This window comes from Sparus aurata, chromosome 11, assembly GCF_900880675.1.
Source record: "Sparus aurata chromosome 11, fSpaAur1.1, whole genome shotgun sequence".
NCBI classification, from domain to species: Eukaryota; Metazoa; Chordata; class Actinopteri; order Spariformes; family Sparidae; genus Sparus; species Sparus aurata.
In genome coordinates this window covers 28,438,133-28,451,052 of record NC_044197.1, presented here as the reverse complement: position 1 = coordinate 28,451,052, position 12,920 = coordinate 28,438,133, and the positions used below count along the sequence as shown (strand labels likewise).

The following is a 12,920-nucleotide window of genomic DNA, read 5'->3' as shown; positions in this document are numbered from 1 at the left end:
TTAATTAATCATTAAACACACTTCTGCCAAATAAACATCCTGTGTAGAACGGCACAGTGACAGTGAACTGTGGCACAGAAAGTAAAATGTGTCATTGAAAACTAAACCTCAACTAACAGGACACACTGGCCTTGAAACGTTTGTATTTGAAAAAGTTGTATTGACACAAAAACAAGTATTTGGCAGTGAACAACCTGACACTGAAAAATGACACAAACGTTGAAAAGCTCACTTTATTTTGATTATCTGTTTGGATTTTGGTCTTTTTCAATGAAAAGTATTTCATTGAAAGACACATGAAAATCCAAAAAAATTATCAAAATCATTAAAAAAAAAATTAAGTGCCAGGATACAACTTTTCAAACACAGATGTTCCAATGGCAATGTTTCCTTTGTTGGTTCAGGTTTTGTTTTCAATTCTATATTTTATTTTGGATGCCAAAATTCACTGTCACTGCTCAGGCTCCATAGCGCAGTGGCTCAGTTGCATTTTGGGTAATGTAGGCTCCAGGTTTTGAAAAGGAAGATGGACGTGTGGGATAAGAAAGGCGATATCTCTGGTCCTGCTGTATCGATTTTGATCGTCTGGTTTTTAACTGCCCGGCAAACAGTGTTACAGGAGTGCAATGCTCAGACAGTGGACTGCTTTTCAAAATCTGTTGCCTTAATCACAATGCCAGAGTGACATCACTATAGGATTACACACAAAAGGCTTTTTGCTACTTTTTCCACGTATACAGAAGTATTCCTCAAGATCTGTAAACGCACTTAAATGTGTCAAATTGTGACTTTAGATGAGTCGGGGGATTTAGGAATCATCCTCTGAGAACCATTAATATGAATACAAAAGTCAACAGAAATGTACTGAATAGTTGTTAAATTCTTGTTTATTTACTTCCAGGCCGGCAACAACCTGCACTCGGCAGCAGATTACAGCCCACTGCCCCTCTAGACCCTCACCAATGGAACTGTTTATTTGAATTCATTTCATCTTCTATTCAGCTTCATCTATCAAATTGACAAAATGGTTAATCATTCACTCTCTGCCCCCTTTTTTTTTTCCTGTGGCTCTACCTCCCCCTCCAGACCCGGCCCATTAAAATAGTCTCTGAGTGTTTCTCGGGGCTGTCTGGAACTAATTAGACAGGGTCCTTTCTACACGCATGTCTGTGTACAAACAACAAATCCCCACCACACTGCCTTTAAAAGCGTATTTTATTAGGTTGACCCACATCATCGGTAGGTGAGAGAGTGGTCGACAGAGACCTTGTTTTAGGGCCTGAAGAACATTCTGCCTGGAGCCGAGGGCCAGACGGCTGAAAGGAGAGGAGACAAAGCTGGCTTGTTTGGGAGAGGGAAGAAAGGGGGGAGCAGGGCAGCGAAAGGCATGAACGAAAAGCAGGAGGAGAGAAAAGGAGGTGAGGGAGATGCCGAGGAAAGGAGGAAGGACTGGGGGGAAGCAAGGAAGGTCGGAATAGGGGAGGAGAAAATGAGAGAAAGGGGTGGATGTGAGGGGAGAGGAGGGGGTCCAGTTTCCATCTTTCACCACAGGAAGTCTGTGGTTTAAATGCAAGTCTGACTGTCCTTTCACAGGCTGCTGGTGTGTGAGTGTGTGCAGAACATACAGCAGCATGGTCAGCTGGTGAGTAAAACTTTCTCTTTTCTCTGCACGTCTCAGGTTCAAATGTCTTGGTTTCTCAGTAGTGACTGAGGACAAAGCAGCTCGTAGACGTCTCTCGGTGAGGCTCGTTGTTTTTCTTGTGAGAGAAAAAGATTCGGTGGTGAGTCAGCAGTGCGGAGTTTCAGCGCAGCAGATTTTTCCACTAGGTTCTTTTATTGTAAATGGGAGATAAACTGAACAAGACGCTGATTTTCAGCATGAGATTAAAGATGAAATGGGATTGCCGCAGCTGTGTAATAACCTTTGTTATTAGGCGCACTATGTAGATTTTGGAAATTGTTTTTAATGAGAGGAGAAAAATTGCCATCAGTTGATTTTCATGTCGCATCAAACTAAATAAACTATCATTGTTTTCATGACTGAACAAACTGAATAAACAAACTGGCCTTTCATGCTGTCTTACTTTGTTTATATGTGGCGGACCCTGCCACCTTTCTAACTTCAAACAGTGTTCTGGGACCTTCATTTCCTCTGAGAACAGCTTGTTTATTCAGTCATGGAAAAAAAATTCTGTTTCTGTGTTTGTATTATTACCTTGCTAATATTGTAAACAAACATTTCCTCTCTAAAACTACACAGTGCCCCTTTCATAACTTTAATTCCACAAAAACTCAGCAAACTGTGCAAAATGGACTTCAGGGTAATGCTGTTGTTTTGTCAACTCCTGTTTCCAAGGTTCCAAGAACTTTTAATCTCAGTTAAGTTATTAGTCCCCGCACATTTGAAATGCATACATGTTTTAGACAAAATCCTGATTTACAAGTTTCACACAGCGCAAACGAAAAACAGATTTTTAGAACCATCTTTCTGATTTGAACATGTTCTGGAAATGTTCCTTTAAGAGGCACTGTGTAGTGTTGGGGAAGAAATTCAAACTCACACAAACTTTTCTCAGAGGAACATAAGGTCCCAGAACACTGTTTGAAGCTGGAAAGGTGGCAGGGTCCGCCACATATTAAGTAACACAGTAACACAGTAACTTGTGTCGTCTTTTAAGGTCAGTTTGTTAATTCAGTCCTGAGATCTTCCTGCAGCTTCCAGCGAGAGGAAATCTTCCGGAGACTTACGGCAGACGAACTGAATGAAACCATTTTTCTGTGTTTTTGTTCATTTGTTTATTCAGCCATGGTTTTGTTTATTTAGTGTGTTAATGCACAAACAAAAATCAATCAATCAAGATCTTTCTCTTCTATTTAAAATGTCTTCCCCAAAACTCCGCAGTGCACCTTTCAATTCAGTTTTAATGTTCCTCTCCAGCGTGGAGCATCCTGCCGGGGGCTACAGGAAGATGTTTGAGACGGTGGAGGAGCTGAACGAACCGATACCTGCTCAGATAACTGGTAGGAAAAAAGAGCAGGCTATTCAAGTGTGTTTCATTTTTTATTTTTTGGGGGGCATTTTGCTTTTATTTCAAAGCTGACAAGTCTCTACTGGACGCCAACATGGCAGTTCCATACTATCTACTTCAGATCACGGGGCTGTGGGGATGCCTGTTAAGCTATTTAGCAGGAGATAGGCTGACAGATTTTCTTAAAGTAGTGGCTGGCACATGGCAGCTGTAATAATATTGCCAAAGTCTTATTAGAAAAACAGAGACCTTTTGATTTTTCTGTGTGTGTGCTTGCAGGTGTGATACCGTCCTGGCTGGGCGGCAGCCTCCTCAGGATGGGTCCAGGTCTTTTCGAGGTGGGAGCTGAGCCTTTCCACCACCTGTTTGATGGGCAGGCTATGTTGCACAAGTTTGACCTGAAGGACAGTCGGGTGACCTACTACAGGAAGTAAGAATACAAGTCATTACAATAGAACTTCTTAAAACACACTTTAATGTTGTTTTCATGTATGTGAAAAAAAGATGTTATTTACGCCCTGTTTTAAGCTGAAAGCTGTAGCTGCTAAGCTAAAAGCGTGAGTGTGCACCTCCCCTGAAGTGGGTGCACGGGTTCTCCTTGGGATCAATTTGGGATCTCTTCGTCATTACCTACGTCGGTAAAATACACCACGTTGGAATTGAAAAGCAATTACGGGGGCGCCGTTTAGCTCAGTTGGTAGAGCAGGCGTCCCATGTGCAGAGGCTTTGTCCTCGCTGCAGTGGACCCAGGGTTTGACTCCCGGCCTGGGGCCCTTTTCTGCATGTCACTCCCCCCCTCTCTCAACCTTTCCTGTCATTTCTTCAACTGTCCTGTCAATAAAGCCAAAAGGCCAAAAAAAAAAAAAGAGAAAAGAAAAGCATTTACATGTCTTTAAACAGGAGCTAGCTAACGAGTGGCTAAATGAGACCACAGAGGTTGACTGGGACATTAAACGTCAACACGCTAAATGCTAAAACTCATCTAGTCACTAGCCTGAATCTACATACTTTCACACAAACTTTCCGACTTGAAAACTGATCAGTTTGTTGTGATGGGTGTCTAGTATAGTGTACATTTATTGGTGGTGTAGTTAGTCCATCTGTGTAAAAAAAACATGTACGTATCAAAAAACGCCTGTTAGCCACAGAGATTATATTTCCCCTTGGCTTTTTGTCCTGGGAACCAAAACAATACAGCACATGTTGTCTTATCCCTTTATTTAATTATCTTTTTTTCTTTTGTCTGTTTCCACGAATGACTACTTTTTTTAACGAAAAAGGTCCCTTCTCATGTTCTCTTATGTTCTCCTGTGTTTTTCTGTATCTGGGCATGGATCCCGGAATTTTTTCAGGAATCGCTCAACATTGCCATGAAGTGCATTTTTGTGCATGAAAAACTAAACTGGCACACGTATCCCATCGTTTGGAACTTTTATTATCGCTCCTGATGCGGCTCCAAATCCTGCCGCAGACCCTTTTTTCATGACATCTGATATTTGTTAGTGCAGAGGGGGATGCAGTTCTGTGTAGTTGGAATGCTGCAAGAGAGGGGAGAAAAACAACCCAGACACAGACACAGCAGCTGCAAACCACAAAAATCCTTCATCCAGCTGCTTTTGAGAAGAAGCTTCGTCCATGGAGCAGAACTAGTAATGTGTGTTATAGGATTTGAAGAACACTGACAGTTTGATTTCTATTAATATACATAATATTCTCCACGGTCAGGTTCATTAGGACGGATGCATACGTTCGTGCCATGACAGAGAACAGAGTGGTCATCACTGAGTTTGGAACAGCAGCCTACCCAGACCCCTGCAAAAACATCTTCTCCAGGTAACCCCAAACACTGACCTTTTCCAGCATCACTGAAGTTCACAGCTGATGTTTGATTGGTCAGATATTTAGTCGTGTGTTAAAGTAATATAGTTTTTGACATTTTGGGAAACACAAACAAGTGGTTAATTTTAGCTCAGCATAACATGCAGACTGGAGTTATGTGTTGGAGGGATTTCTTGTCCAGGCAAAAAACACAAAATGTCATTTTCACATTTTGGTTTTCATGCAAATCATTCAGTGTGGAAAATTAATGTGGTCAATTAATCAACCAGTCAAGCCTGAATATTAATCGGCTACTATTTTGATAGTTGAGGAATCATTTAAAGTTCAGATTTTTGTAAGAAAAGACCACTTTTTAATCTCCCCCTCTTCCTCGTCAGACGCTGATGCTAGGTCGGGAGCGCCAATATTTGAGTTGGGAATGAGACTCAAAAATCAAATTTTCTTACAAATAGGACCGTAAAGCTATTTTTTTTTGGGCAGAAATACCCCAAAATTGTCTCGAATATTTGCTTGTTGTCTTAGTTTCCTGTGATATTTAACTGAATATGTTTGAAGCCAAAAGCAATTTTAACATCTCAGCTTGATCTCTGATCTTTAATGTTGTGAATTTCTTTTCTAAAGTTTCATGGACCAAAAATATATCAATTCATGAATAAAGCACCTGGCAGATTAATCAACAATGAAAATAACTGTTGCAGCCCTAAACTTAACTGCACTGAAATAGAAATAATGAGTAAATCCCAATGTGTGTCTGTTTAATGATGACAGCGTTCACTGCCCCATAGCATTAATATAACGATAATATTACTATTACGCATATCAAACCATATAAAAGACGTTGGGTTTCACTTGTTTCTGTGTAGGTTCTTTACCTACTTCAGAGGGATTGAGGTGACTGATAACTGCATAGTGAACATCTATCCAATCGGCGAAGACTTCTACGCTGTCACAGAGACCAATTTCATCACTAAGGTTGATCCTGATTCACTGGAGACTTTGAAGAAGGTGAGAGCTGACTGGTTCACGTCAGGCCAACTCTTTGGATGTGATGATGAATGCATTTCAACTAAATAGTCTGAAGTGTCTTTATGCTGTTATTCTTTTCAGGATACTTTGAATACGTTACATGAAACAGTTTAACTTCAGAATGAAGCCGTTCACACTCGGTGATAACATCCGTCCTGAGTGATCCAATCACAAGTGGGCAGCTTTAAGCCCGTCAGTTCACACCTGGCATTAAATGCATCGCCACATACGTCTCAAGTGACTTCTTGTGATCAGATCTCACTCGCCCACCCAAATAAACACATACATCATTGAACAAATTGGTACTTTTTATTATACAAAGTATACAAGTATAAATTATGCCAAATTAACAATTAGATCGAAATAGTTCAGAATATGACGTAGGCAGCATTTCAGAAAGTGTATAAAGCTACTCCTAATGCACAAAGTATTAAAATATTGAGTTGTTTTTTGTTTAAGGGAGCCTGGTTACTTTCTCCACAAGTTTCAAGGAAGACATCTATATTGGATACTGTTTACTGTACTCAAACTGTTATCTCCCTTCATGAATTTTGTTTAAATGATTAAATCAGTTGAAACAGTGTGTTGAAGGAGCTGCTAAATGTTGACAGGTTAGACCCACTTTTGACAAGGAAGAAGTGAAGCTGGTACAGTGATGCTGAAACAAAATGACACTTTTTACAAGCAAAGAAATGAGCTAATTTATTGCATTTAATGCTGAACTTACAGGAAGGCAAAGCTGATATTGAAATTGCTGGAGCAAAGTTTTGTAAAGGTTGTAAAACTTCTCCTGATTCAAGAACACAATTTGTTAAGGGAGTCTGGAGATATTGCTTTTACTAGTTGTTCAGAAACATCTGCGGCGAACATTGGCAGGTCAAGAGAGCCAAAACATGTAATCAACATTACAGTGAACCACATGAAAATCATCAGCCCAGACCACCTCAGAATGTAATCTGAGTGATCGGATCTGAAACGTGTCCTCAGTGCGTCTTGGGGGTGTTCACACCTGTACTTACAGCTGTCAACTGTGATCAGCCTCTATATCAGTTCCTTTTCTGTTGGGAGACGTTTTTGCTTTGTGACAACATCATCCCCAACATGGTTTGATTTACAGGAATTACTTATTCATCTTTTTCTGGTAATTTCCTATATTTTTGAAAATTATGTCTTCTTATTGAAGCTTTCTACACTTTCATGATAGATGCATCTACCTTGTCTTGATTCTCTGTGTTCTATGCATATCTTCATATCAGGTGGACCTGTGTAAGTACCTCTCAGTGAATGGGGTGACAGCCCACCCCCACATTGACACGGATGGTACAGTCTATAACATCGGCAACTGCTTTGGCAAAAACATGAGTCTGGCTTATAATGTCATCAAGATCCCACCTGCTCAGAAAGGTAAGTTTTGTTCTAAATTTATTTCTGGACTTGCGTCGATTTGTTATTGATTTATTATAAAGTGATGAATGTTGGGAGAGGTTTTTTTTTCTACTGGTATTTGGAAAGATTCATACTGAAGGAACTGAGTATATTTGTGTTTATTTTAACACTGATCAGGCTTAGACACACTCACATTTTCTAGGACTTCCATACAGTCATCGCCTATTCAAAAGCACATCTTGAGTTAGTGTGAAAGATGTATCAAGGATAAAGAGATAAATGACACAAGTTTGAAAAAAGGAGTCGAGGGAGAGTTTTGGAGGAAACCAAAGGGAGAGGAAAAGGAGGGGGAAAAGTAAGAACCACAGATATTTAAAGTAAAATGAGAGACAAACAATATAGATAAGAAGATAAGATAGAGATCAAAAGACAGAACAATTAAAATATGGAAATAAATTAATCGGCGAATAGACTACAACAAAGACAAAAAGAGACAAAAATATCAATACAGGAGGACAGACAGACTTTGATGTTGTTTTGCATGGATGCCGCACGAATAATAAGACACCACTAATATTACACTGTACTCTCTGTTTGGATGTTAATGCTTCCACTCCCACACTGTCTCTGTGTGTTTCCAGACAAGTCAGATCCCATCGAGAAATCGCAGGTTGTAGTTCAATTCCCCAGCAGTGAGAGGTTAAAACCCTCCTACGTCCACAGGTACCCAGTTAGTTCTTCAGTTTCTCACAATAACAACAGAATACAATGAATTCAGCAGAATGTATGCTTTGCATCTGAAGTTGTTTGATGGAGTTTTCCAAATCTCACTGTTTGTGAAAAGCTGCTAATGTATCTGTGTCTGTTTGTGTCTCTGCTTGTCTGTCTACAGTTTCGGTATGACCGATAATTATTTTGTGTTTGTGGAGCAGCCGGTGAAGATCAATCTGCTGAAGTTCCTGTCGGGTTGGAGCATCAGAGGAGCCACATACATGGACTGCTTTGAATCCAATGAGACTATGGGGGTAGGCCAGGGGCGGGGACGGGTGGCAACAGGGGGTCCATTCTGTGATCCCCCTTACAAAGTCAGAGGGTGCAAGGTAGATGACTTGTTAGTATCATAGATGGTTTACAGACATCAGGGCCTCCGGATATGAACCTCTGGATAATTATTCGAAAATCAAACACAACCACAGAGATACAAAACAACCAAAAAGAGACATGAAAAATAAACAAAACGAGACATAATGACCACAAAGAGACAAAACAAATAGAGAGAGAAACAAAATGACCACACGGAGTAGCTCAAAGACCACAAAGAAACACAAAATGGGCTCAAAGAGACATCAGTGCCCACGCAGACATATAACACAGCCACAGATAGACACACAACAACCACAACGAGATGCAAAATGGCCACAAGGACACGCAAAAAGACACAAATAGACACAAAACAAGCTCAAAGAGGATGCAATATGACTACAAAGTGTCATTAGACAGCCACATAGAGACACAGCATGACTACAAAGATGCATCAAACACCCACAAAGAGACACAACATGACTACAAAGATACATCAAACAACCACAAAGAGATACAACATGACTACAAAGAGACATTCAACAGCCACAAAGAGATACAACATGACTACAAAGAGACATTCAACAGCCACAAAGAGATACAACATGACTACAAAGAGACATTCAACAGCCACAAAGAGACACAATATGTCTACAAAGAGACATTCAACAGCCACAAAGAGACACAATATGACTACAGAGACTTTCAACAGCCACAAAGAGACACAATATGACTACAAAGAGACATCCAACAGCCACAAAGAGACACAATATGACTACAAAGAGACATCAAACAGCCTGAAGAGACACAACATGATACCAAGAATGCAGCTGTTGTATGTGGGCGTCTTGTTCCTATAAAAGAAGGGTATTGGGCCTTTTACATGTCCATGTTTCCATCTTTATAGGCTACATATAGCATCTTTAAAATTGATATTATTGCCCCCCTTTGAACCCAAGCCCTGTCTGCTCCTGTCATGTAGAAAGTATGTGTTTGATTACATGTGAGTGCCTGTACATTTCTGCTCATACAGTCTTGTGTGTACGTGTCGTAGACATTGTTCCACCTGGCCACTAAGGACTCAGAAAGTTATCTGAGCAGCCACAAGTTCAGAACGTCAGCTTTCAACATCTTTCACCACATCAACACCTATGAGGATGAGGGCTTCATCGTTGTAGACCTCTGCACCTGGAAAGGGTGAGTGTGAGCCTGTGTGTGTGTCGTATGATCAGTACAACTGCTTCATCCTGACATCGCTCTTTATTTCTCTGCAGGCATGACTTTGTGTATAACTACCTGTACCTCGCCAACATGAGGGAGGACTGGGACGAATTGAAGAAAGCGGCGATGAGAGCTCCTCAGCCCGAGGTCAGGCGATACGTCCTGCCGCTGGATATGCACAGGGTGAGTCCAAACGCACACAAACCCCACGAACACACCCCTGTAGACAGAGCTTGTGTATTTATCCATGTCTGTGCTTTTGTGTGTTTCCAGGAGGATCAGGGAAAGAACCTGGTGTCACTGTCCTACACTACAGCAACTGCTGTTCTCCACACTGATGGCACCATTTGGCTGGAACCTGAAGTCCTCTTTTCTGCACCCAGACAGGGTAACACACACACACACACGCATACACACACACACACACACACACACACACACACACACACACACACACACACACATCCAAAATGACAGCATGTTATCTCATAAGGGTCTCCAGACCAATCTATCGTCTATTGTGGATGTTAAGTTGTAATGGCCACTTTAATGTCATGTAAAATTGTTCATATGGTAACAATACAATATAAAAGATATATGATCGAAGCAGAATAAACATTTCCCCTCCAGCTCCAGTAAGCAATGGAGGTCAGGTTGATAAACAGGAGTGTAGATAAATGTAGTTTGAATCTGGATTATAAGGCTTCTTTTACTGTTTTTTTTTATTTAGTTATTTGTTTATTTTTATTTTCCTCTTGCTGCTTGGAGGTGTGTTTAACAATGATCATGCCTATTTGTTATTTAAGGATTATAATAATACATCACAATTTACTCGATGATCATATTTTTTAAATTTGCAACTAAAGTTTTCAAATAAAAAGCACAATTTTCACCTACAAAATGTTGTAGGGTAAAAGTTCATAATATATCGGTAAGGATAGGAGTCTCTTTGTTTAATATCTCTCTTTCTTTCTTTCTCTCTCTCTTCAGCCTTTGAGTTTCCACAGATTAACTACTCTCTGTGTCGTGGAAAGAAGTATTCCTTTGCCTACGGCCTCGGACTCAACCACTTCATCCCCGATAAGGTATGAGCACCTTTATCTCCCCGGATGAAAGAAATCCGGACGGTCTTTGATGACACTGATGCTGCTTATGGTAATGAGGACTGTCTGACCGACTGCCTTCTCGATGACTTGCTGTAGATTGTCAAGCTGAACGTGCAGACCAAACAGACCTGGGTGTGGCAGGAGGAAGAGTGCTACCCATCAGAGCCGCTGTTCGTCCAAACACCTGGAGCCACAGAGGAGGACGATGGTGGGACGCACACATACCTACACTCACGCACACAAAACTATAAGCGCAATATAGAGCACAGTGTGATCTTATCATCTGACTCTTGCCCCCCGAGCTGAGCCTGAGGCAGCTGTCGGACACACGCACCGGACAAGTTTACGCCTTTACAAAAAATAAGAATTACAGTAGATTCTTGTTTATTAACCAAGGACTATCTTAAAGGGAGCAGTTTGCCCAAAAAACAAAATGTAGTCATTATCTACTCACCCCTGTACCAACGGAAAGTTGGGTGAAGTTTAGTAGTCAACAAAACATTTCTGGAGCTTCACAGCCCAACATACTGTACATGCAGCATTCTCCCAAACAACTGAAGTAGATGGGGATTTGTTTCAAGATGTTAAAAACAACCAAAAAGCTTTTTACCTTTATTATAAATATGTAAAAAATTATTCTTGTAAATTTTCCTATAATTTTCCTATTAAATTAAACATGTTGCTGAGAAAACCTGAGACTAAGATTTTAAATTCACCGAAAATGTATTTTGGTTCCACATATTGTGTATCGGTCTCCTTGATTACTAATTACTAATAATGATTATTAATTACTAACTGGTTACTGTTTCAGTTCCAGCCCTGAAGAAAACAGTCAATCCCAGTGCAGTGACTGATATCGACATCAGTACTTTTACTTCAGGATCTGAGTACTTCCTCCACACTGCCTCATCGTCATCATGTCACATTGACCCGTCTGTGTGGCTGTTGCAGGTGTGCTGCTGAGTATCGTGGTGAGGCCGGGCGCAGAGAGACCAAGCTTCCTGCTGGTGCTGGATGCCATGAAACTGACGGAGCTGGCCCGGGCAGAAGTCAACACCATCATCCCACTGACCCTCCACGGCATGTACAAACCATGACCCTGTGCTGCTGACACATCAGGAGATACAACACACTCACTGTCCTGCAAGCCAACTAGACTTAGTTTACAAAGTGTCGTAATGTTCTAGTGAGTTGTTTTACAGGGAGAACACATGACTGGAATTTGATATAAGAAATGAAAAGATTCTTTTTTTTTTTTTTTTAAATGTATTGTTAAATAGATGCACCACGTGACTAAAATGTTCTTTCATTTCAGTTGGACAGAACTGACCAGTATCTTATAGTCGGTGGAGAAAAAACATTAGATGTTTACAGAGAAATTACCTATTACACGAGTTTACTTCATACAGTTTATTCTGCTTTTGTTAAAACTTCCACTGCATTTGAAATGTTTGGTTTCATTATCAAAATAGCACCTGCACATTTGTGAAATTGTCCTAGTTAGGCAAAGACAATGAAATAAAAACAATATTTTTGCAAAGGACATCTTATTTTTAAAGGTATTTACCAGGTTAAATCCAATATTTTAAAAAAAGCTATGTTTTTCTTCTTTTATCCAAATAAATCAGTAATATTACAATGATCATTTGACATTGTGTGATTATTACCTGTTACAAGTGTTACAGTTGACATTACTGTAAAACAACCGCAACACACATGTAGACTTCTGTCAAGATAAATAAACGCCAAGAAAACTGTCATGTGCAAAAATAAGACAAACATTAAATTATCTCGGGTGCAGTCATAATGCTCATTATCTTCTATAAATTGTTCCTAAGGTTTTTAATGTTGGGTTCAACTGCTGCCCCCTAGTGGTAAAAAACCCCACTTACTGCAGCTTTAAGTTTAAACCTATGCACATTATTTTTCTCGCTGGCTATTTTTGATTACTATTATTTAACATGCTACATTTATTCTTTAGCTACCATACAATTTCCATTTTTCCACGTATTGGATTTTAAGGGGCACTGTAAGATGTACGTTTTGGAGATTACATTTAAAGTCAGTGTGTCTACAATATTAATGAGGTAATAATAGAAACTCAGAAATATTCATGTTTTTCATAACAGAATAAACAAGCTGTTCTCTGAGAAAAATAAGGCCCCAGAACACTGTTTGACACTAGAAATGTTGCAGGGTCCGCCACATATAGACAAAATAAAAAGGTATGAAA

General features: G+C 40.1%; 1 protein-coding gene across 1 annotated transcript; it reads left to right on the top strand.

Moving 5' to 3' along the window:
* Window positions 1-1,269: 1,269 nt before the first annotated feature.
* On the top strand, window positions 1,270-12,329 carry LOC115591584 (retinal Mueller cells isomerohydrolase-like). The gene is made up of 14 exons (XM_030433716.1): window positions 1,270-1,642; window positions 2,939-3,021; window positions 3,309-3,459; window positions 4,755-4,862; window positions 5,732-5,873; window positions 7,151-7,298; window positions 7,922-8,003; window positions 8,173-8,305; window positions 9,415-9,557; window positions 9,635-9,764; window positions 9,855-9,969; window positions 10,572-10,666; window positions 10,784-10,895; window positions 11,639-12,329. The coding sequence occupies exons 1-14, from the start codon at window positions 1,632-1,634 to the stop codon at window positions 11,782-11,784; spliced, it is 1,599 nt and encodes a 532-aa protein (XP_030289576.1). The 5' UTR covers window positions 1,270-1,631; the 3' UTR covers window positions 11,785-12,329.
* Window positions 12,330-12,920: the final 591 nt, after the last annotated feature.